This window comes from Stegostoma tigrinum, chromosome 16, assembly GCF_030684315.1.
Source record: "Stegostoma tigrinum isolate sSteTig4 chromosome 16, sSteTig4.hap1, whole genome shotgun sequence".
Lineage (NCBI taxonomy): Eukaryota > Metazoa > Chordata > Chondrichthyes > Orectolobiformes > Stegostomatidae > Stegostoma > Stegostoma tigrinum.
This window is the reverse complement of record NC_081369.1, coordinates 33,306,573-33,332,223: the sequence shown is the minus strand read 5'-3', so window position 1 is coordinate 33,332,223 and position 25,651 is coordinate 33,306,573. Positions and strand designations below refer to the sequence as shown.

The window sequence follows — 25,651 nt, the reverse complement described above, 5'->3', positions numbered from 1 at the left end:
ACCCTTGCCCTGCTACTTTTGACTCTTGGGAAAAAAGACCTTGGCTATTCACCCTATCCATGCCCCTCATGATTTATAAACCTCTATGAGATCACCTGTCAGCCTCTGATACTCCAGGGAAAATAGCCCCAGCCTATTCAGCCTGTTCCTAAATGCAATCCCTCCAATCTTGGCAACATCCTTGTAAATCTTTTCTGCACCCTTTTCATGTTTGGCAACATCATAAAATCATCAGCTTTGCATATGTTGCAGTGACATAATTCAAACTCAGCATCCAATTCCACTAGATAGATTGATTGGAGCTGCCCTGGTTGTAATGCCAGGCTATTACACAATTTTATTTATAAAGATGTATTTAAATGTGTTTGGCCTTGTGTAAAACAATAAATCCACACATTGCTTTTAATTTAATCTTGTTCTGTTTTTGGTAAGGAATTTTATAAAGGCTGTGAAAAGTGATGGAGATCTCTGATAGTAGGAAGTACCAGATGGTGCAGTGCAGGGAACCAGTCGCTAATAGTAGGATCGAACATGTTAACTACTAAGGGAAGATTTGTTTCTGAGTCTAAGTTTATCCTGACATGCGACTGCACACATCTCAGTTGGCATTAATTTGAATCTTAAGCTAAGACAGGTCTCACTTAATTCTGCCATTAAGCCAACAGGATGAAAATCATTGCAAATTAATAGCAGATGAATTTTATTTAACTGCAGGATGAACTCCATCACTATCAGATAAACGTCAGTAATAGATGATAATTTTAATATAACTGTAAGTTGGAACATGGATCAATGTTATACCGACACAGCTCAGCAGCAGAAGCAGAATACCTGCTGTTCAGAAAGATTATTAGAGATTTCAGTTGCACAAGCTGCCTGTCCCTCCATCTAGTGTATCCGTTTTGGGAATGAGTTTCAATTGTTCACTTAATCTTGACTGATCAGCTTATTAAAGGAATTGGGAGTGGTTATGGAAAAATCCACACTCATAGACCCCTATCACACTTCTATTTTACAGAAAATCTTAATGGGTTAATAAATTTCCGGTCCAAGTTTACACTCATTATTACAACAAAATGGTTATCTCTGCAGGGGGTTTTTTTCCACAAGATTTTTAGGTAAAATCCACCACAAAATTTCACTCCTTCAATCCGCTGCTAGAGGTGGACTGAGGCTCTTGACAGATCTTAAGAAGAGTCTTAACAGCAACTGTAGCAAAATGGAAAACAAAAAGGTGAGAGAGTTGAAATAGAGATTCTGTGAAGGTTTAAGGCAAAGTTAAGATTTAGAATGATGAATAATTGGATGAGTTCATCCACTGAATCAACCTGCCACACAGATCAGAAAAGCCCAGGTCTAGGCTGGATTAAGTGATGTCAGCCAGATTGTAGTACAAATGCTTTAGCATCCAATGTCAAGGTAAGTAACAATGATCAGGATTCTTGCTTTGACTGCTGTTCAGTGAGCTCTGATAGGAAATGTGTAAATTAGATGAGGTTAGTATCAGGACTAGCTATCATTCTACATGGGCAAATAACCTGCTGACAACACCTGTCAAGTCTCATGCATTAATAATAATGTTTCTATTGATATGCAGAGGTGCTTTATTGTATCAAAACAACAGAAGATGTTTCACATAATAAGTTATTTCATGAGTGCCGAGGCTGCTGTTTTGTAGGCGAAACATCTTGTGCCAACATCATGTGTCTTTCCCATCCCCAAGTGCTTTGCAGGTTGGAATGGAAGTGTAGTCACTGCTGTTTTATAAACAAATGTGACTGCCAAAGTGTTCACAGTAATGTCCCAGACCCAGCAATTTGCCAGTTACTCTCTGATGACTGTTTGGTGAAAGATAAAACAAAGTGAAAAGAAATTGTTCATGAAACATAACGCATTCCATCTTAAAGAATTAGGGAGACTTTAAAATTTTTATGTTAATTATTTAACTAATAGAACTAACGTAATGAGAGCCCACTTAAGAGCAAGTTTCATAAAACTACATTTTTAAAAAAATTAACAGTCCACAACATAAATTTGACTATGCATTAAGCTAATTGCATTTTTCTGTTCAGTCCTCATGCTTGCTTAATTATTTCACATGAACTCTTTAACCCGCTTCATAAAGTACTCCTTCACTACCACTAACTACCTTGCAGACCAGCATTACAAATATATTGTTTGCTAACGCCCCAAGTCACATCCAGTAGCAGAGAAACAGAAAAACATGAACTATTTTATCCCTGCAATTAATATTAAAGTATCTCCTCAGTTTATTTTTTCCCCTTTTGGCAAATTGGAATTGATCTTAGAACTGCTCCATTCCACACAATACTTTCTAATGCTGAATTAAAAACAGGGTAATTAAGCTTACAGGTAGATACCGACAGGTAGACAACTAGACAGTTTGAACTTGAGAGCTCCTACATCACATTGAACATGCATACATACAGACTTAAAAATTTAAATTCTTTTATCAGCTTTTTACATTCATTTATGTCATTGTCTACTTAGAACTGTAGTTTATTTGTTTCTCATCATTTTTTTCCAGCAAGTATTGATAAGTAAATTGTAGAGGCCTATAATTAGTCTTCGGTAACATTAATACATTCCTTTGACCACTACTTTAGCAGATGCATTAGTTGTTAAAACAAAATAGATTAATGACTGATTTAAACAATGTATGCAGGTTGGCACACTTTGGCCTTTGTTAGCAGATACTGTCAACGTTAGGTTACAGAATATTATTTTTTTAAGGCTTTCATCAATCGTTTTGACAAAATACAGATATCATTCAGAAAGTATTGTATAAAGTTTTATTTATTTAGTAACACTATTGGTGCCACAAACAAAATTTGAGGTTAATTGCAAGGTACCAGATTACACATTATATGACAGTAGGCAATATTCATACAGACTGGTTGGAATTTCATTGCAACTACAGTTGGCTTCTTCACAATGTGTGCAAAATGTCATATTTCAAAACCTAGCAGCTTTAGCTGTATGATCAAAGCATCAGGGTCTTATAAAGAGACATGGTTAAAACCCCAGCTTTCTCCGCCATTTGAACTAAGCTTATGCTCTTTGGGTAAATGTCACTTTTTCTTGGCTTGTGTGCCTGCTGATTTTGCTATTATATCTGGCAGAAAATGTGCCAGCACTGAGTGGAATTTCTGGCAAATGTTAAGAAGTCCACAGTCATGGTTCCTCTGCCAATGCAGATAGGAGGCAGAAATTGTTGCAATAAAATTAAATTTATAGTGACGAGATCTACATTCCTTCATGTAGATATACAGCATCAGCACTTGTTGAGGTAATCTATGGTGTCTCAACATTTTTAGAATTAGAGCACTAAGTCCTTTATTTAAATATTTAAATTTGCCATCTGCAATGTTCAAAGTGTTTAATGCCTGAAAAAATTAATACCAGCAGCAGCAGAACACTAATGGAAGGACATCTGGCTCTGTAATAAAAATCAGTCTCTCAGTTATCATCATTTGACACGGCTGGGATCCTGCTCCAGGATGAAGATACTGGCCATTTGTGAGAAAGGATATTCAAAAATAAATAATGAAGTTGACTGAGGGTAGCTTCAGGTTATACTAGAACAAGCAATTACACTCAACAAACTTGGTAGTGCCTAAAGCTGACCTATTCCTGGCAATAACATCACAGGCTGAGAGTTAGTGCTCCACCTACTAAATGTAGGGGTGGGCATCCTCTGAGGGCAACTGGCTGACTCCCCGCCCCCACCAACAAGACAGCTTCAAGAACAAGCTCCAACCAGCCACTTAACAGCTGATTGGTGACTTTCTCAGCAAGTGATGAGTTTCAGTTATGACACCCCACCCTACCAGGAGTCAGTCAAAGGCCTGCAGCTTCTGGGTCCTAAAGACTGTTTTTGAAGGCTCAGGCTTCAGCAGCAGAAACAGCAAGAAAGTAAGTGCTTTTCTTCCAGATAACAGGGAGAAGGGGTTCGGGCAGGTCAGAAACAGGACAAGGGCGTTAGCCTTCTGCGCAGATGCCCTTATGCTCATCCCTGATCCCAGATTGGGGCTTATGGAGCCACCCACCCTATCTGGAGGAATGGCCACCCTGTTTCTTTCAGTGGGGAAACCAGCCACGTTTTTTGCCTGCCAAGCATTCAGGAAGCAGGATGGTGGCAGCGTGAAGACCAATGACCAGTCATTGATTTTAAGGACCTTAATCACCGGCTAGTCATGAAGGTCAGCCACAGACTTCTCACCTAATGCTTGACTGCTAAGATGGCAAAAAGGCAGGGGTGGTTGGCTATCTCTCCACGTTAACCCACCCAATTGTTTCTACTTCCTGTCACCTTCCCCATCATCCTCAGGAAGTATATAATCTTGCCCATAAATTTCAACTTAAGCAGCCCATCATAGAGGGACACATGGTGGCTGGGCCCACTTAATGACAGGAGAGGTTCAATGAAGGGTCAGTCACTCAGTAGTGACTGAACGTCCACTGATTACATTGGAGGGTAGAAGGGGTTTGAATAGGGTTCGTGGTTATCAGTAGTGGGTTGTCAAATATGCCTATTAATGAGCTACTGGCAGCCATTATCCCTGAGCCTAATGTGATTTAGTAGTGACTGAGGGATTAACTGAGACACAAACAGCTTTCCCATGCCTCCCAAAGGCCATCCAGGAAAACTTTGTCTCATTTGCCAGAGGCCGCCTCGACTGGTTTCCGCATGATCAAACACTCTGTACCTGATTGAGAAACCTGGCTCTGGGAAATAGGTTGTGTGTGATCATGGGTGGGTGGGTCGGGTGCTTAGTGATGGTTCTGAAAGGTATCGCATTGCCCTTCCTTCTGACACTTCTGCCTTGTTTTCCATGAGCCCGTATCCCCGTGAACCTGTAGATTCTCCTCACTGATTATAAATACCTGCTTAGGACATTGAACGGTCTTTTCATGACTCAGTCACACAACCACTCTTAGGCTGAATTTTAAACAAGAAGAGCATGGGAGCAGGACTGGGTTAAAACTGCCAAAATTCACAAGATGTTATGAAGTTGGCTCCAACTCACTGACTTCTACATTTCTTTTATGCTTGTGTATGGCATGTGGGTATCTCTAGCTGGGTCAGCATCTATTGTCCATTCCTAGTTGCCCTTGATAAGCTTATGGTGAACAGTATTCTGGAACCACTGCAATGCATGTACTGAGGTACATCTAGATTGCAGCTGAGTTCCAGGTTTTGACCCTGCGACAGTTAAGGGATGGTGTTATATTTCCAAGCCTGGATGGTATATAGCTTCATGGGAAACTTGCAGGTGGTGGTGTTCTCATGCACCGGCTGCAATCTCCTTCGTGGTGATAGAATTTGAAGGTATGGAAGATGCAGTTTAAGGACCCTCGGTGAGTTGTTGCAGTACACCTAGTGGTTAGTACACATCTTTGCTACTATGCATTGGCGATGAGGGGAATCAATATTGAAGAGTGTGCTGGAGGTGCTAACCAGGCAGTCTGTTTTGTACAGGATAATATCCAGTTTGTTGAGTGTTGTTGGAAATGCAGCAATCTAGGCAATTGGAGAGTATTCTATCAGACTCCTGACTTGTGTGTTGTACTACGGAAAAGGCTTTGGTGAGACAGGAGATGAGACAGGACATGCAAAGCATCTGCATTTGGATGAATGTACATGTACAAAATCTCTTCAAGAGAAATGGGTTGCCAATTTCAATATGTTAATTGGTCAGGTACAATGAAATCAGCATGGATTTTGCAATTTAAGTGTGAGTCCATGGTTTTCCTGGAGCTGATAAAAGCAAGATAGGAACACCACAGCTATCAAAGAACTGAGGACATGACACGGAAATATGCCAATAAGTATTAACACCTTACAACTGCTTTCTTTGTTGTCTGCTTGCGTGAAAGGCTCAGTTCAAAATGCTTGCACTGAGAAATTACTTTGACAATTCTAGGAATGTGTATATTTGATAATAAAATGTGAGGCTGGATGAACACAGCAGGCCCAGCAGCATCTCAGGAGCTTTTGTGCTGTGTTCATCCAGCCTCACATTTTATTATCTCGGATTCTCCAGCATCTGCAGTTCCCATTATCACTCATGTGTATATTTGATCTCTGCTTTGGAGCAAAAACAGACGTTGCTGGAAAACCTCAGTAGGTCTGGCAACATCTGTGAAGAAAATATCAGTGAGCATTTTGTGACCAGTGACCCTTCCTGAGAACACCACTTTGGAGCCCTGATCTATCAGATCAACATAAATGTCACTTACGGTGTGTAACATTCGATCTCAGACATGCGCGAAGATGATCAGCAGAAATAGCGGCAACACCATAAGAGCATAAGCAGAAATAATCTGCTTGTTACAAATCTGAACTCAAAGTGTAGGCTGCTTTTTTTCCATGAAAACTTCCTGACCCACTGTGATCTCCACTCTTTTTTCAGTAAGAGCAGAAAGCTGCAGCTCACAGGAGACTAGAACTACCCTACAGATTCCTTGGCCTGATGAAAAAGCAGTATGTCCAGAGGCTCAGAATCTTCAGGTAATGACAGACATTTGCTTTTTGGATTGAGACCTGATGCAAAGTGAGCCTGGTGGCCTTGTTCTCCCAATAGCTGTCAATGTCATCACTGCTCTCCAGATCCTATACTTCTAAATCCTTGACGATCACGCCTTTCTTTCTTCCTTCCGCCCTTCCTTTTTAATTGCTGTCTATGGCCATTGTCCTCAAATTGGTTTTTTGAAAATTTTACAACACAACAGTAACTATATTTCAAAAATTTCTTTTTGTTTGTAAAGTATTTTAGGATATCCTGAGGTCATGAAAGATGCTATATAAATTAAAGTCCTTTTTATTGTTTTACCTTTGATAGATATTATTTATCTACATTTTCATCCTTAGATGCTGGCAGATGAACATAGAATAAAGAACATAGAACTGTATAGCAGAGGAGCAGGCCTTTTGGCCCACTATGTATGCCGACTGTGATGCCATTTTTAGTCATATAAGTATTGACATAAAAAAAACAAACATTGTAACTATTAGAGACAACTGTAAATATTATCAGAATATGTACATGACACATTGCACAAGTCACCAAATTAATTTTTGGAAATCTCCCATGGCATCGTATCTGGAAGACCAAATGTAATTTTAAAGTGAAATGTGTAAAAGGATGAGAATTAGCCATACTGGGTTTCTTGACTTAATTCTGGGCTAATTTGTGAGACAACTGGCTATATCCTCTGACATGGAGAGACCAAAAAATTCAACTCAACTCAACTCAAATTTCTGATGCACCATGGGACCCTGAGGAAGTCCTCACTTACACTGGGAACACGTGCAATACTTACATGGAAAGATTAAATGGACAGTTGCTGTTTTTACTCTGCCTGGACTGCTGACTGAATCACTGCTATGATGTAGATCGGATGGCCATAACCACAGAAACTTGGGATGCTTACCATTTACTCACCCTGGTTTTTACTCAGATGTACTTAGATCTTTTCCCAGCAGGTGTAAACTTGTTCAGGACCATAATTCAAAGTAAATACACTGGAGAGCCAAAGCCTTCCAGCACCCATGCAATTTGGACAATATATCATCCTGTCCCAACACTGCTCAGCACCTCTCCAGTAATGTTCAAGGCTCACCCTTCTGCCCTTACTTATATCAAATGATCAACCATCTTCCAACAATGTTCACTCCTCTTAAAACAATCAAACCCTCCCAACAACTCTTAGCCCCCTCCTGATAATACACATTCCTACTCAGCTCACCATCTCCCCTCCTCACCTCCAGGCAATGTTCACCACCATTTAGAATCACTTTCTGAAATCTCTGGCTCCTCTCCAGTCATGTCAAAGGCATCAATATTGTTAGACAGTGCAGAAGATGAGGGAAGATGGGCATTATCATAGGTAAAGATACTGAGCACAACTGGAGGGAGGAGGTAAGCTTTGTCAGTTTGGGGCTCTGTCTTATTGAAATTGACAAGTCCGTTTAAACAACATGCAATTCAATGAATAGAAGGCCGACCTTAAGGGTTGGGTCTTTAGTTCATGATGACAGGAGTTCAATTTGATTGGAAATGCACTTTGCCACTTGACCATCCAACTCTATTGCAGAATGCCTGCTGGAACCAGCACCAGAAGGTGTAAAGCCACAAGGATAAGATGATAAATGAGCAGTGTAAATCATGGTCAGCTACAGGAGGGACCCTCTCAGGTACTAACCAAAGATCTGGACCATAAATTCTCCCGTCACGTTTTATTGATACATTGATTTGGCATTATTTGTAGTTAAATAGTGAAACCTGATCATTCAAAAAGCAGAGATTGGAGCTTCTCCACAGTACACTCAAGGGTCGCAAAACATATGGTGGTACAGTTCCATATTGGCAAAAGAATGCTACAATAATGGAAAGGCGTACATGGAAATTTCACATTATAAATATGGTCTGAGGAGTTCACCGTGGAATAATGATGATAGAAAACCTATTAAAAATGTCTTCTTACTTTAATTTTGGCAAGACTCGTGTCTTTAAATGGAAGGTGTAAGTTTTTTTGGCGACAGGTGTCTTGAGCAAGTTTGGTGACTGGGCTCAGATGATAAACCATTGGCCTGAAACATGAACTCTGTTTCTCTCTCAGTAAATGCTGCCAGCCTTGCTGATTAATTCCAGACATTTTTACGTTCATTTGATGACCAAGTATTCCACTTACTTAATTCACGGTGATGTAGACAGAAAATACTTGTATGTGTTACAAAATACTGCACGATTTATCAAAATTTAGTCTCTGTTGGAATGGTGGGCCTCCAAATTTCTTTGCTTATCATTGTTACTGAAGTCAAGTCCCCAAAACTCAGAGCAGTATAATACCACGAGCTTGATGGTCACTAAAATTGGTAAAACTAACATTAACATCAATGTCTCGAGCACACAAAATAACCTCAAATGATATTCTTTTATTTGCACAAACTTGATAATGTCCTTTCCAACAAGTGATCTGTATGTTAAATTTGATAGATTACCTACCTTGTAAACATTTAAATGTCAATCCTTGGCAATACTAATATCAGTCCGAGAAACAGGTATCTTAAATGTCGTTTGGGAGTACAGAGACTCTAAATGTCATTTAGGTGCTATCTATATGGAATTTCAAGAATGTACCTGTATGTATTCGCAGGTGAACTTTCAGATGATGGGATGTTCTGAACGATTTCCCACAGTAAGGACAATCCCTCGTGGTTGATCCAGGGACTCGATCTCTCAGTAGAGAAGGCAGTTGTATTCCTGCAGGCCTTCCCACTTCCTCTCCTACATCTACAATGCACACAAATTAGCACCATAATTACAACAGACATTAAAGTTTCTGCACTGATTTCGCTAATGCAACATAAAGTAAATCTTGTCAATAGTGCATCTTTCTGTTTCGCATTGGACGCTGACAGAATGCTGACAAGTCAAATGTTTGCTTATTTTTTCACTTTTTAAAAATTTATCCCATCATCATCCTTCAGCAGCAGATGGCATATTTCATTTAAATGAATAATATGAAAAAAAAATGGAAACAGCTGCACGAGCAGCATGCCTGAGTCTGTATATTATTCAGGCTTCATAGAAAGCTGCACTGGGTGGCTGTGTAGGAGACTACCACAGCAAAAGCTGAAAGTAAGACAATAGTTGCTCCACGACCATTATGTTGGAAGCAGTATTAGCTGGTCTCGCCTCACTCAAATACTGCCCTGTTTCAGGAGTTGTGTCCAATACAATTTGTAATGTTTTGTCTCTGTCTTTTAGCTTTCATTTGATGATTCCCCAACCAAAAATAACCAAAATTCAGAGGTGGCTGAAGTGGACCAAAACCATTATTGCAGACACTGCATTAATCAGCACTTTGTGCGACTAAAAAAATTATTCAACTTGGAAGAGAGATCACAGAGAAAATTATTCACCAGAGGTAGATGCCAGAAACAACACAGGAGTTTGCAAAAGAACAAAGAAAATGCGCATGAGAAAATCTTGAGGACAGGAAAAGAGCATGGTGCCAATTTAAGTTTGCTACGTAAATAAATTCATTCAGAAAATGTAGGTGCCGCTGGCTAGGCCAGCACTCATTGTGCATCCCTAATTGCCCTGAGGGCAGTTGACAGGCAACCACATTACTGTGGGTCTGGAGTCACATGTAGACCAGAACAGTTAAGGATGTCAGTTGCCTTCCCTAAAGAACATTAGTGAACCAGATGGGTTTTCTTCCAACAAACAGCAATGATCTTATCATCATCAGACTTTTAATTCCAGGTTTTGATTGAATACAAACTCCGCCATCGGCCATGGACAGGATTTGAACTCAGGTCTCCGGAATGTTACCTGGGTCCCTGGATTAACGGTCTAGCAATATACCATCAGGCCATCGACTCCTCTTAATGTCCCTAATCATGCTGATTCATATACATTACATGGAAAGTCATTCTCAGTATTTTAGCAGAAGAAAGAGCGTTAGGTATTAGGAAATAATACTTCAAAATGTCTTAAGTTTCCCATTAATTTATGCTAATTTACATCCTCCAATGTGACTGGCCTGATTTGGAAATTCAGGTACATCAACTCCTGAAATCTGGATTAGAATTCTTTGTTTCTACCCATGCTGTGTATCATTAGTAGAATGGGTGGAGCCAATGCGGTAACTTCTTCAGAGCCATTAGTTTATCCTACAACTTCCCCAAGATTTTTACTTTGTAGTTAGATGGTTATATAATAATTTTTAAAACCATATCACATTTACACCTACCCCTATCCCACCTCTCCCCAGATCTCACAAGTAGGCAGTCTGCATATGTTATAGCTTTCTCAGAATGCATTGTCTCTAGGCTTGGTAGAGTGGTAGGTCCCTGTTTAAATACTATTTACCTGATTCTGATCTGTTGACCATTTTGAAATTGGAGAAACTTTTATCTCTGGACACCCTTCACAAAAGAAGTTGTTCTTTGTAAGTGTTGTTGCTGGTCTATATCTTCAGCTAAAACCCACAGTCGCCTGAATTTTCTTCCAGCAGGACTGCTGCTCTTTTTAAATAAATCCTTTCTTCGTGTAGCATCCTGGATTTCTGGACCAGATAATCATTTTCAAATTGAAATATAATGGAGAATCTCTTTTTGCAGTATCCTGGATGCTTAGACTGAGCAATTTCTTCATCTTAATCATGTTCTGGATGTGTGGATGTTGTCTGGGTTCTATGGAGTCATACACAGTTTATTTCTACAGAGTTGTTAATTCAACTGGACATCTCCATTCACTTATTGTGGTTGTTTAACTGGTGAAGTAAACTTTTTCACCTTCTCGGGTATGCTACCTAAAGAACACTTCTGTCTCTGGCATTAACAATTCTGTTTTAAAAGACAGGAGATTAAATATTTCTGCCAGTTCTTTGAAGTCTGTGACTTCTCCTGTGTTAACAATGTTAAGCCAATGTAACTGATCTCATTCGATGCTGCTTTTTTTGTTTGGGGACTGTCATGAGTCTGGGGAACTAAGTCAAGTTATCTTCTTGGTGCATTTTGAATGGTTGGTCAATAATGGTTTGTTCCTGGTCCAGTGTTTGGACAACTGTTTGTTTGTAGGTCAGTTGTTCACTGGGAGGTAGTCAGTCTGCTGCAACTCTTCTGATATATTTGAGGTCAAGGTCCACTTGCAGGCTCATAAGTGAAATTGATTAATTGCAAATAATGTATGCACATTGCCTTACAGTGCAACTTGCAGCATTCCCATGCTCCTGACAGTTATTCCCCCCGCACCATGTAATCTTAGCTCTGTAGTCTCTAACTTCTGTTTGTTTGCCCATGATAATTGAAAACAACAGTAACATTTGCTCCTGTATCAAACACAAAATTAGCAGAACATCCACTAACAGAGACAAAATTCTGACTCTTCCTCCTTTGGGGATGCCTCCAATATCTTCTCCAGGGGCAATATCTCATCAAATGTAGAAATCTTCTCTATTGATGGTTGATGTTCTACTATATAGACCTATTTAAGTGCGTGACATACCAGTATTTCTGCACTTTAGTAGCTGCTTCTTACTTCTGGACGGCATCTTCTGAAAGTGATCAAAAGTTTTGCAAATGTGGCAGTCCTTCACGATGCCAAGGTATTTTCTGTGCTTGGGAGGCCGGTAGTTCCACTTGTTCTTCGCATCTGTTATTTCTTAGTGTTGAATCAGTACACGTCTCTTTCCAGTGACTATACCTTCTAAATTGACTCTATTACCCGCTTGAGAGAGGGCTGTTACAACCATCGCAGGACCTGTCTTTGAATCATTTTAGATTATGCTTCCCACGTGTCTGGAATGGCTTTCACCAAAATCAACCCTTATTTGGACTGTAAGAAAGCTAACAAAGTTTTGTCAAGAATTCTAACAATCATCCCATCTCTTATGAAGATTGAGTCCAAAGCCCTGTATTTCCTGATTTTCCACTAATCTGATTAGAGATAATGAATGAAAATATTTTAAGAATTCTCCCAGAAGCTGAACTCTTCTGTTAAATTTTGCCAGAATTTTATTTGTTCCTAAATTGAAGTAATTCATACAGCTTCCAAGATAATCTCAAAAGTGTTGTTTTGTATATAAATAACATTATCCGCTATGAGACCTGTTGATTATAACAATATATCTATTTGCTCAACTTCAGTCTTAATGTTTAATTTTGAGGCAATGCTGCGTCTTAAGAACTGTCACCTAAATGAAATCTAGACCTATGTTCACTATGGTCCTTTTCTGAATCTGATTAGAGGTCTTATCTGGTTTTAATTTTTTTCTCAATGTGCTGATTAATCTTATCACTATAAAATTTTGAGGGTAAATAAAGCAAATGACAAAAGATATTTTTAAAGCAATAGAGGAGAGATACGGGTGAAAATAGGTTATAATGGCAGGTGTGAACAGTAAAAAATAAGTTAACTTTGCTGAACACAAACCCATGCAAACAACCCTGGGGGTGAGTGTAATCAAAAATCATTTGTATCATTTCAACAAAAGGTTTAAAGCTGCTATCCTTTATGCTTGTATTCTTGTATTCATTTATGCTATTTTAAATTGAATGACCTTAGATCTTGCTCGACTCTGAATCAAAGCATTGTTACAATATTTCCTTTATTTGCTCATTGTTTCTAATCTCTATTTCTGTAATACTGCATTGAATTCTTCAATAAAACTTTTAAGTTATGTTAGTGGTTTATCATGAAGGATTCCCCTTCTCGTACTCTCCCCTTGCCTGAGGCATAGTGACCATCTCTCTCAAATGACAGAGCAGCCATATGATCCAGTAGGACTATGGCAACTTTACCTGCATGAAAGGATGTTCTGTAGTAATTTACCGATTCCAAACTTTTTAAATTGTTTCTCTATAACACTGCATCCATGTACTGCTTACTGGTTTCTCCGACCTACTTCAGGATTTCCAAACTTTTTTAATTATTAAAATTATTGCCCTGCTTTTCCTTGGTGTTTTCTCTTCATCAGCACCAAGATGGAGTTTTCATGTTTCTTCTTCTGTAAAATAGGTAATTCTCACTTTTTGTCATTTAAAACACCAAGCAATTTCTTCCACATGAATTATTAAATAAAGTTATCCGGCTGTGTACTTTATAAATCTTCTCACTAATTTTTTTTAAATTATTGAGTCCTGCTCCTTTAGCATTTCTAATTTTTGCTGACTTTGTTAGACTCTTGCACTAGAGTTCATTAGATTTGTTTGTTTATAGCTTATATAAATTCTGAGGCCTTCCCAACACTGTAGCTCTGGTCTAAGTTTCTTTTCTGTCTCCTTCACTGTTCCTTGCCGCTGTGCTTCATTCACCTTAACACCAATGGTGGTATTGCTCATTGTGACAGCTGAGGTCTCTCTTTTACACTGACTTGAATTCCCTACCTATTCACTGCAGCATTTTACATAAAGTTATTTCATTTTCTTTTTGTAAACATAGCCATGTTAATGTTCTCTGTTAATGCCACCATGAGGTGCAACAATGAGTACATTCACACAGGAACATAGCGTCATTGTGTGACATCACTGTTCAGTGACTGTATGGTAACTGCAGCCACCTGTCACAAAGATGGTGCATGATAATCACATTATGACTGATTATACACAATGGGGTCTTGCTAATTGAAGTTTCCCTTCCTTCTGAGCAGCCATTTTCCTCAGAAGGAACAAAGTAGATGACATTAGGGATTAAAGTTGGTGTCAACTCTGCCCCTGCCCCAGACTGAATTGGCACAAGGAACTGGGAAGAAATACAAGAGGAAGCAGCAAAGGCAGCAAAAGGGCTTCTTCTGAAACTAATGTAAATTAAATAATGGTGCGGCAGTCAGCCTATGCACTAGCACTGATGTGCTCGTGCAGAAAACATGTTGACAACAGCAGCGCATGTGCAGTTATGTTCTGAAGCCTGACTTGACCAATTTACATGATTAGTTTCATCGGCAAAAGTGCCACCAGGCATTCTGGCATTCAGAGTAATCGCTTCAATTTAAATTTATTACCTGGAACCTTCATTTGCTCCTTAAAGAGACCATCTTGCTAAGGACTCTGTATTTTCTAAGTGTGTCTGGCTTTTCTCTCTTCTGGTATCCCTTACTCTTATCTCAGCACTTCTTAACAGCCTCTGATTGATGTTTTGTATCTAGAGTGCTGAGCTTGCCTTTTTGATGGTTCCACTGATGTCAAAGTCTTTTTCTTAGTAGTGAGATAGTAGGAACTGCAGATGCTGGAGAATCTGAGATAACAAGGTGTAGAGCTGGATGAATGCACCAGGCCAAGCAGCATCAGAAAAGCAGAAAGTCTGACATTTTGGCCTAGACCCTTCTTCAGAAGGCCTGAAACATCAGCTTTCCTGCTCCTCTGATGCTGCTTGGCCTGCTGTGTTCATCCAGCTCTACACCTTGTTATCTCTTTCTTAGTAATTGTATTTCAGCTGTTGACTGTATGTCTTCTCAAAGTGGCAATGCTCAGTTTTCTGTATTTCTTTTTCTCTTGGTGTGGGACAGATCATCACCACTGCAAACATATGGTGTTTTCCCAGATAACCAAGCCTGGCACATTGCGGTATTTTCCACCTCCACCAGTATGTAGTCTTTGGCGTATGAGCTTGTTCTTTGCTATCAATTCTCAGTTATCTTTGCTTTATCTTCAGCATGTCTACTGATAAGTGGTAGAGGACACACCGCTGTACTGAATCAAAAGAAGGAGCACCGTTCTTAAGTAACATGATTATTTACTGCATGGTAGCAATAAGTACAACTATATTTGATCAATCATAATTATTAGGGCATTAGGGATCTGATAGAAATACATCTACTCTCCTCGAAAACTATTGTAAAACTCCTTTTATCTACCCATAGACTGGTCCCACTCATTCTACTGATGTTACTCAATGTAACATGAACATTAATCACTTCAGAACAATTATGCAACAATTTTGATGGACAAAAATATCAACACATCGTCATGAATGTGGTATCACTTTCTAAATTGAGTTAATAGTTTTCCTAGCAATGATGAAAGCAATATGACAAAACAAAATTCTAACAATTATGGCACAAAATGCTGAGAGGTTTCCAAGCTGCAGTCTTCCTCAATTGTGTCCCTTTGCCTCTAGTTCAAGCTTTCAAAAGAGTTATACTTTCAAGCTCTTGCTGCTTTTCTGTATGGTCCAGTCTTTCATCTTCATTTCCTATGTACCAGAGATTTAAATGTCCTTTGATTTGCCTGAACTTCATCATGAATTCAACATGACCATAAAATTCTTATTTTATTCTCTCACGTTTGCTTCACTGTCACTTTGAGAATTTTAGCTCCAAATTGAGTGATGTACAGAATAGTGATGTTTGCAACACTGGGCTAAGGTTTTGATGGCTCAGTTACTGTATCAAATAAGACTGAATATCAAGGGAAAACAAAAAAAGTACCTTTAAGTAACCAGATGAATAGGTGTTTGTCATTCAATGTACTGTTGAATCTGTCATATCTTTAAATTTATACAGAAACAATAGCGCGTACATGCATTACCACTCATGCTTTTATCCTATCCTACCCATTTCTTTGCTAAGCTGCATTTCATTTTCTGTTTCCTCAATTGTATATTTTTGTTTATTTTTACCATCTTTGTGTTTAACAGCATTAAATTCAATTTATTTGCCTACCCAGCCGTATAACAATAATACAGATAAAAAAATCTGCAGATGCCAGAATCCAAGGTAGACATACGGGAGGCTTCAGTCCTGAAGAAGGGTAATATCCGAAAAGCTGACTGCTGCTTTCCTCCAGATGCTGCCTGGCCTGCTGTGTTCTTCTTACTCCTATTTGTCTACCCTGCATAATAATATTCTCAGTGTTAGAAATGGCCTCTGTCTATATTTATCTTCCCATTTTGACACCGTGTGTACAGTGATCAAGCTTACACCTGGCTCTTTATTTTAGAAAAGCAGAGGTACAAGCACAAATTTTTTGCAGGGCTCATCTTCCACAATCTTCTGTAACACTTCTCATGAGTACTATTTGTTTTCTACTTTTTATCCAATTTCTTCAACATTATTTTTTCTCCTCTGTATCACCAAAGGTTCTTAAGTGAAAACTTTATGTGGCATGGCTTGTCAAAGACTTTCTGAATGTCTTCATTAACAATATTTTATAGAGTTCCACAACATGTTTTAATTGCAGCAGCCACAAAGATGCTGTGAGTTTAATCAAACAAGATTTTCTCAAGCCATGCATGCTGTTTCTTATTAATCCAACAACATTCCTCTCCAGTTTATTCCTTAGATTAGTTTGTATCAGTTTATTAGCTAGAGATGTCATACTTGCTATGCTATTGTTGTCTGGACCAAATGTATACCCTCTTTACAAATTACTATTGTATCTATCTGCTCCCATTCTGCAGACACTTGCCAGGACCTGGTTATTACTTTTATGACTGCAGCCAAGGATCCACAAATTCTGATGAAAATCATGGACCTTGAAGATATTTCAAATAAAGTATTCAAAATGTTGAACATAAGATTATCATTAGAACATTGGAATATAGGAGTCAGCCATTCAGCCCTTCAAGTCTATTCAATGAGACCATGACATCGACCCCCCATTTACATTTATTAGTCTTCATTCTATATAACCTTTTGATTCCCGTACCAACAAAACCCATTGATCTCAGTTTTGAATATTTCAATTGATTTTGTACCCATTGCTTTTTAGGAAGTAATTCATACAACTTTTGGTATCAAAACACAATCGGTTATTTGAAGAAGCACTGTCGGCATTTGGATTTATATTCAGCTATTCTAGCATTCATATTCTGCTGTGGGTAAATCTTACCTGAGGGGAAGCAGGGGAAAAACAAGTCCAGTTTATTAATAATTAAGCAGCCAGCTTTACTCTCTAATTGACCCTAGAGAAAATGGGGAAAATTATTTCAGATATGAATTACTTTGTAGATATGAAAATCGGATAAAATTTCCCCAATTTCATTGCCTTGGCTTTAGGAGAATTGGGTTTGATTCAGAATTCATTTGTTTGTTATGGTATAATTATTCATAGAATCAGAGTTTTTACAGCATGTAAAAAGGCCCTTTGACCCATAGTGTCTGTGCCAGTCAACAAACACCCACCTTAATATAATTTCATTTTCCAACACTTGGTCCATAACCTTGCAGGATATGGCATTCAATGTAATATGTTCATCTAAATAGTTCTTAAATGTATTGTGGGTTCCTGCCTCCATCAACCTTTTAAGCAATGAGATCCAAGTATCCACAACCTTCTGAGTGACCTTTTGTTCTCAAATCTCAAATTTAAACCTCCTGCTCTTTACCTTAAAACTCTAGCCCTGGTTGTTAACTCCATGGTTAGGGAACAGTTCCTCCCTATCCACCAAAAGAACTGCGGATGCTGTAAATCAGGAACAAAAACAAAGTTGCTGGAAAAGCTCAGCAGGTCTGGCAGCATCTGTGGAGGAGAATAAAGAGTTAACGTTTCGGGTCCGGTGACCCTTCCTCAGAACAGTTCTGCGGAAGGGTCACCGGACCCAAAACGTTAAATCTTTTTTCTCCTCCACAGATGCTGTCAGACCTGCTGAGCTTTTCCAGCAACTTTGTTTTTGTTCCTCCCTATCCACCCTCCTTTTGCTCCTCAGAACTCTGTACACTTCAATCAAACTCCTGTGCTCTAGGAGGAACAGTTCCAGACTATCTAGCCTCTCTTCATTGTTGAATTACTCCAGGCCAGGCAACATCCTAGTGAATTGCTGTGTACTCTGCTATGGAATCATGTCCTTTCCATAATGTGGCAACCAAAATCACCCTCAGTGCTCCAACTGTGGCCTACCTAACATTTTTATAGCTCCATCATAACCTCCTTGCTCTGAACTTAATGGCTCAACTAATAAAAAAAGGTATCCCATACGGCTTCTCAACTACCTCTGCTTGTCTCTATTACCTCTATCTGCTTGTCCTGTTGCCTTCAATGATCTTTGGATGTGCACACCAAGACCCCTATGATGCTCCATACTTCCTGCGCTCCTACCATTCCTCCTTTGCTCTTCCATCATTCCAAAATACAATATGTCATATTCAAGGTTTTTGAGAAGATTTGTAGCTCGGCTTGTTGATGCAGTTGTTGACTTGGAGTAATCTTGTAATCATTTCAGATACTTCCTTAATGTATGGCAAAGCTATACAGCGTCTCCAGGAGCAACGATTACATGAAAAGCATAGTCTACTGATACCTACATAACAGACCACAATATGAAGACATAATATATCCAGAATACTAATCAGCCTACTTTACATTAAGGACATAATTACTCCTTACCCACCGAGGAATCATAGTAGCCCACAAATCAACAGCTACTGATAAGAATAAAGGATTCAACAACCACAATTAACAGAACCAATGTTATTTATAAGATACCATGCAAAGATTGCCAAAAACATTACATAATGCAAACCGGAAGGAAACTAGCCATCAGGATTCATGAACATCAATCAACATGACCAACTATCATTCATTTCATACACATGGACGAAGAGGGGCACCAATTTGAATGGACAACTTAGCCATCCTAGGACAAGCCATGCAAAGACATCCACAAGAATTCCTGGAGGCCTGGCACTCAAACTGGAACTCCATTTACAAACATATAGAGCTGGATCCTTAGACCAACCACTAAGAAACAAATCCGGAAGTGATGCCACTCACCCCAGCAAACCCCAGCAAATAGCAAGTGGGATAGAATATTGATGCTTCACTGGAGGCACACAGATGATGTTACCCAGTACAGTGATGAAATGTTTGCGAACAAACTTACCAGCTTGGTGAAGAAGTCAACACTGCAACATGTCATAGCTTGTCAACAGCTTTACTAAAGTCTATGTAGAGTACATCAACTGCACTACTGTCACCTGAATACTTCATCACCAGGTCAAAAATTAAATCAAATTTGTTAGACATGATTACCCACGTTACAAAACCATGCCGACAATGCTTCATTACTCCTTGCCCCTCCAAGTGGAGGTCAATTCTGTGGCTCAGAGTTTTTCCTAAAGTGTTCCTTGCCATTGATGTTAGACTCACTGGCCTGTAGTTTCCTGGTTTATCGCTACAGCCCTTCATGAATAATGGCATCACATTAGCTGTCCTCCTGTCCTCTGGCACCCTTCCTGTAACCATAGAGGAGTTGAAAATTAAAGTCAGACCCCCTGCAATCTCCTCCATTGATTCCCACAGCAGCTTGGGACACATCTCATCTGGGCCTATACATTTATTCACTTTCAAACCCATTGAAACCAGTAATAACTCAATTCTCTCAATGCTGATTCATCCAAGCCTATATAGTCCCCTTCCCAGATTTCTTTCTATTCTCCTTTAGAGCATCTGCTGTTTTTAACCTATGGTATGAATCATAACCTTCCTTCATTTTCATTCTCAAATCCAATACATCCCATGGCATTCAAGGTTCTCTGGTCTTGTTGGTCCCACCCTTCAACTTTATGGAAAAGTGGTAACCCTGCACTCTCATCCTATTGCTCTTCTGAATGTCTCCCACTGCTCTGATAAGCATTTTTCTGCAAGTAGGTGCTCCCAGTTGACTTTGGCCAGATCCTGTCTTATAAAACTCAGCCTTTCCCCAGTTCAATTTCTTTATTTCCAGTGCATCTTTGTCCTTATTCATAATTATCTTAAATCTACTCCCACCCACCCTCCTGCAAAAATTCCATCCCCTATTCCCAATTCCTCCGCCTCCGCCACATCTGCTCCCAGGATGAGGCATTCCACTCCCACCCATCCCAGATGTCCACGTTCTTCCAGGATCGCAACTTTCCCCCCGCAGTCGTCAAGAACGCCCTTGACGCATCTCCCGCATTTCCCGCAACACATCCCTCACACCCCACCCCTGCAATAACCGCCCTAAGAGAATCCCTCTGGTTCTCACATACCACCCCACCAACCTCCGGATACAACGCATCATCTCCGACACTTCTGCCATCTACAATCCGACCCGATCACCCAAGACATTTTTCCATCCCCACCCTTGTCTGCCTTCCGGAGAGACCACTCTCTCCGTGACTCCCTTGTTTGCTCCACACTCCCCTCCAACCCCAGCACACCCAGCACTTTCCCCTGCAACGGCAGGAAGTGCTACACTTGCCCCCACACCTCCTCCCTCACCCCCATCCCAGGCCCCAAGATGACTTACCACATGAAGCAGAGGTTCACCTGCACATCTACCAATGTGGTATACTGTATCCATTGTACCCGGTGTGGCTTCCTCTGCATTGGGGAAACCAAGCGGAGGCTTGGGGACCACTTTGCAGAACACCTCCGCTTGGTTCGCAATAAACAACTGCACCTCCCAGTCGTGAACCATTTTAACTCACCCTCCCATTCGTCAGACGACATGTTCATCATGGGCCTCCTGCAGTGCCACAACAATGCCACCAGAAGGTTGCAGGAACAGCAACTCATATTCCGCTTGGGAACCCTGCAGCCCAATGGTATCAATGTGGACTTCACCAGTTTCAAAATCTCCCCTTCCCCCACCGCATCCCAAAACCAGCCGAGTTTGTCACCTCCCCCCACTGCATCACACAACCAGCCCAGCTTGTCCCCTTCCCGCATTGCATCCCAAAATCAGCCCAGCCTGTCTCTGCCTCCCTAACCTGTTCTTCCTCTCACCCATCCCTTCCTCCCACCTCAAGCCGCACCTCCATTTCCTACCCACTAACCTCATTCCGCCTCCTTGACAATGTCCATCTTCCCTGGACTGACCTATCCCCTCCCTAGCTCCCCAGCTATACTGTCCTCTCCACCTATCTTCTTTTCTCTCCATCTTCGGTCCGCCTCCTTCTCTCTCCCTATTTATTTCAGAACGCTCTCCCCATCCCCCTCTCTGATGAAGGGTCTAGGCCCGAAACGTCAGCTTTTGTGCTCCTGAGATGCTGCTTGGCCTGCTGTGTTCATCCAGCTTCACACTTTATTATCTTGGATTCTCCAGCATCTGCAGTTCCCATTATCACTCATATTCCGTTTGGGAAGCCTGCAGCCCAATGGCATCAATGTGGACTTCACCAGCTTCAAAATCTCCCCTTCCCCCACCGCATCCCAAAACCAGCCCAGTTCGTCCCCTCCCCCCACTGCATCACAAAACCAGCCCAGCTTGTCCCCTCCCCCCACTGCATCCCAAAACCAGGCCAGCCTGTCTTCGCCTCCCTAACCCGTTCTTTCATTCACCCATCCCTTCCTCCCACCTCAAGCCGCACCTCCATTTCCTCCCTACTAACCTCATCCCACCTCCTTGACCTGTCCGTCTTCCCTGGACTGACCTATCCCCTCCCTAGCTTCCCAGCTATACTGTCCTCTCCACCTATCTTCTTTTCTCTCTATCTTCGGTCCGCCTCCTCCTCTCTCCCTATTTATTTCATAACCCTCTCCCCATCCCCCTCTCTGATGAAGGGTCTAGGCCTGAAACGTCAGCTTTTATGCTCCTGAGACGCTGCCTTGCCTGCTGTGTTCATCCAGCTTCACACTTTGTTATCTTAAATTTACTAGGTTATGGTCACTAACACCAAAATGATCCCCCAGTGCCACATCTACTACTTGCTTGACTTTATACCCTAAAGTTATGATCAGCACTGTGTCATTTATTGTCGGACTTTTTACGTGCTGATTTAAAATGGCCATGCTTTAAGAATTCCCCTCTAATTCTTTCAGATTTTGTCTATTCCTGTTAACTCTGGGCAAGCTGAAATTCCCTATTATTACTCTATTATTTTACACTTGTTGAGGATTTGTCTACATATTTGTCCTTGTATCTATTCCTGATGGTTTGGGCATCTCTAGTACACTCCAAAAAATGTGAATGCCCTTTTTGTTTTTAAGTTCTACCCATTCTACCTCATTTGACATTTCTAAGATATCCATCATAGAGAAAATATTAGAAGATATTATTAAAGTCACTCGGACAGGCCAGTTAAAGAAGTTCAAGGTAATCAGTGAGAACCAAAGTGGTTTTGTCAAAGGGAAATCATGTTTAACTCAGTTAATCAGAGTACTTTGAAGAAGTAACTTATTCCGTGGATAAAGGAACAGGGGATGTACTGTACATGTATTTCCCAAAGGCATTTGATAAGGTACCACATCAAGGGTTAATATAGAGGATTCACTAGTAGCAGGAAACTGACAGTAGAATTAAATGGGCCTTTTTCGGGCTGGTAGGATGTCATGAGTGATATGCCACAGGGTGATATTGGGGCCTCAATTCTTTACAATTTATATAAATTATTTGGATGCGGGGTCCAAAGGTATGGTAGATACATTTGCTGATGACACAAAGATAGGTAGAAAAGTAAGTTGTGAAGAAGACATAAGGAGCCTACAAAGGAATATAAATAAGTTATGTGAGTGGGTAAAGATCTAACAAATGAAACATAATGTGGAAAACTATGAAATTGTCCATTTTGGCAGAAAAGTAGCAGAAAGAGCTGGTGTGCAAATACACGAATCATAGATTAGTATGAGGGTAAAGCAAGAAATCAGGAAATCTAAAGAATGACTTGTTTTATTTCAAGTGGATTTGAATGCAAGAATAGAGAGGTTGTGCTTCAGTTGTACAGGACATTGGTGAGACCATACTCAGAGTACAACATGCAGTACTAGTCACCATTCTTATGGAAGGATGTTAATGCATTGGAAGCAGTTGAGAGAAAGTTTATTAGACATGGAATGAGCAGATTACTTTGTGATGAAAGGCTATACAGGTTAGGCTTGTATTAGAGGTGGTGTAACCGAAACATAAAATCCTGAGTAGAACGAAAGGGTGGATGTGGAAAGGATGGGCCCTCTTCGAGGAGAACCTAGAACTAGAGATCATTGTTTAAGAATGAGGGGTCACCCACCTATGGCAGTTGTGAACAAAATGTTTCTCTCATCGGGTTAAGAGTCTTTGGAATTCCCTTCCTGAAAAGTCAGTGCTTACAAAATATTTAAATATTTTAAAGATTGAGGTAGATAGATTCTTGATTACCGGGGGGATGAAAGATTTTCAGGGATATGCAGGAATATTGCATTGAGGTTAAAATCAGATCAGCCAATTTTTTTGAATGGTAGAGCAAGCTCAAAGGGCTGAGGGCAGGGAATGTTGAATAAACATAATTCAACAATTCAAGCAGCATCTGTGGAGGGCGAAATAGAATTAGATTAAGAGTTTGATATGAGACTTCTTCAAAACTTCAGGTACCTGGGTGATCTAGAAACTACAGCCTTTGACGTCCTGCTTTGATCTTCTTTCTAGCTCCTTAAATTCTTGTTGAAGAACCTCATCCCTCTTTTTACTGATGTCACCATTCCAAATGTGAGCCATGACCCCTAACTGTTAGCTCTCTGGCTTCAGAATGTCCACAGCTGTTCAGTAACAACTTTGAAACTCTCTCCAGGGAGACAACTCACCATCCTGGAGGCATGTCTGGGGCCATAGAAATGTCTCGTCTGTACCCTGCACTGTTGAATGTCCTAACATTGTTGTTTTCCCTCTCTTTCTAGTGCAGTTGAACTTTGGCTACATTCCCCAGAAGAACTGTAGTGCTCACCCTTTCCAAATCTGCAAATCTGTTCTTGCGTAAGATGCAATCTGGGGCTTTCATGAATACCCGTCTGCATCCCTTCTTCTGACTGATGGTCACCTATTCCTTCCCTGACTGCACTTTGTTAAACTTTAGGGTGACATCACATTCATTAACACTTAGCATTCTGCCTGCAACATTATTCTACAGATGGCATAATTCACTGTTGTTGTCTTTAAAACAATACATTTTTTGTACAGGTTTGTATTGGCTAATAATTTGTTAAGTGATTATTCTAAAAATGCTTTAGTTTGATTAGTTTAATGTCATTTTTGTGTAAAAGTTGCAAAAGCTCAAGACAGTTCAACATTTTTGTTTAATTCTTCCAAGAAACTGAAGTATTGACTTGTGCAGCAGAGGGAGCTCTTTTAAAGCCAAGAATAAACTGAATAAGCAACACAATCCCCTGTTCACCTTAGCAGAAGCCACCCACCACACTGATTTGAGCATACAATGTTGCAGCAGCCCTATTCAAACATATTTTCTTTCAGAAACATTCTTCACTTGAGTCTTGACAATGTAATTTGTTCCATTGATAGTACAATTGCATTCTGTTCCACATAAAGAGCAGAGGCATGGAGACCGCCATGTGTATCCCTGATGCAAAGAGTCCTTTAGTGGGTGAGAGCAATGACCACACTGAAAAATCCCTGTGGGAAAGGAAAGAGGTTTTGGAGAAAAGTGGAATGAAACCTGTGAAATTACTGTTTGCATATCCTTTTAATATCACTAAGTAATACAAGAGAGACTTGGTCATGGAATAAAGAGTTAGGTTTCATGCAGAAGGAGCTTGCACAAGTGCTCCTTCTAGGCAAGGAGTTGAATTGAGACACAAGGTTTCCCTTGGCAGAGAATGGAAAGTTGATTTGAGTTGTTCATCTGAGTCTTGTGGTGTGAATTACAAAGCTACATTGAGGCTTGCCCATTTGGATGGAAATGCTGCAAGTTACAGAGAACAATGAAGTGTGGCTCAGAAAACTTAACTGAAGAACAACTTAATTCACCATTTCAAGTAATCCTTAAAATAATATACTCCATAATAATACCAATTCCAAAGTATTGACATGGTAAATTCTTGGTGATTTACAAAAACAATTTGTTCTTACCCAATAAAAACATTGTACCCAAAAGCACAAAATTTGCCAGTCTATCTTGGAAAACTTCACTTATATTTTATCTAATCGTTTCATTTTTTTTTATTTATAGAAGTTCTGAATCCTAAATCATTGCTGGTAATTAAAATTAATAAGGGGAATGGATCTTCTAATTTTTTTTAGCAACAGAACATAAGAAATAGAATCTGGACAGAGCCATTTACCCAATTGAACCTGACCTATCTTCCAATAAGATCATTGCTGAGCAGAAGACTCAATTCCCAACTTTTCCACACTATCTTCAAGTTTCTTGTTCTCCTTAGTCTCAAAAATATCTACTGACCTCTGACCTGAATATACCCAATGACTTCATATCCACAATCCTCTGTACA

General features: G+C 40.1%; 1 protein-coding gene across 10 annotated transcripts in view; it reads right to left on the bottom strand.

Moving 5' to 3' along the window:
* Positions 1 to 25,651, bottom strand: part of znf536 (zinc finger protein 536) — a 567,201-nt gene that overhangs the window by 153,948 nt on the left and 387,602 nt on the right. For 9 of the 10 annotated variants that reach the window (XM_048546813.2, XM_048546812.2, XM_059651688.1 and 6 more), the window contains one exon: positions 9,168 to 9,320. The exons of the other annotated variant lie outside the window; for it this stretch is intronic. In XM_048546813.2, coding sequence (XP_048402770.1) covers positions 9,168 to 9,320 — 153 coding nt within the window. The remainder of the gene's footprint in view (positions 1 to 9,167; positions 9,321 to 25,651) is intronic. 10 annotated transcript variants of the gene reach the window in all.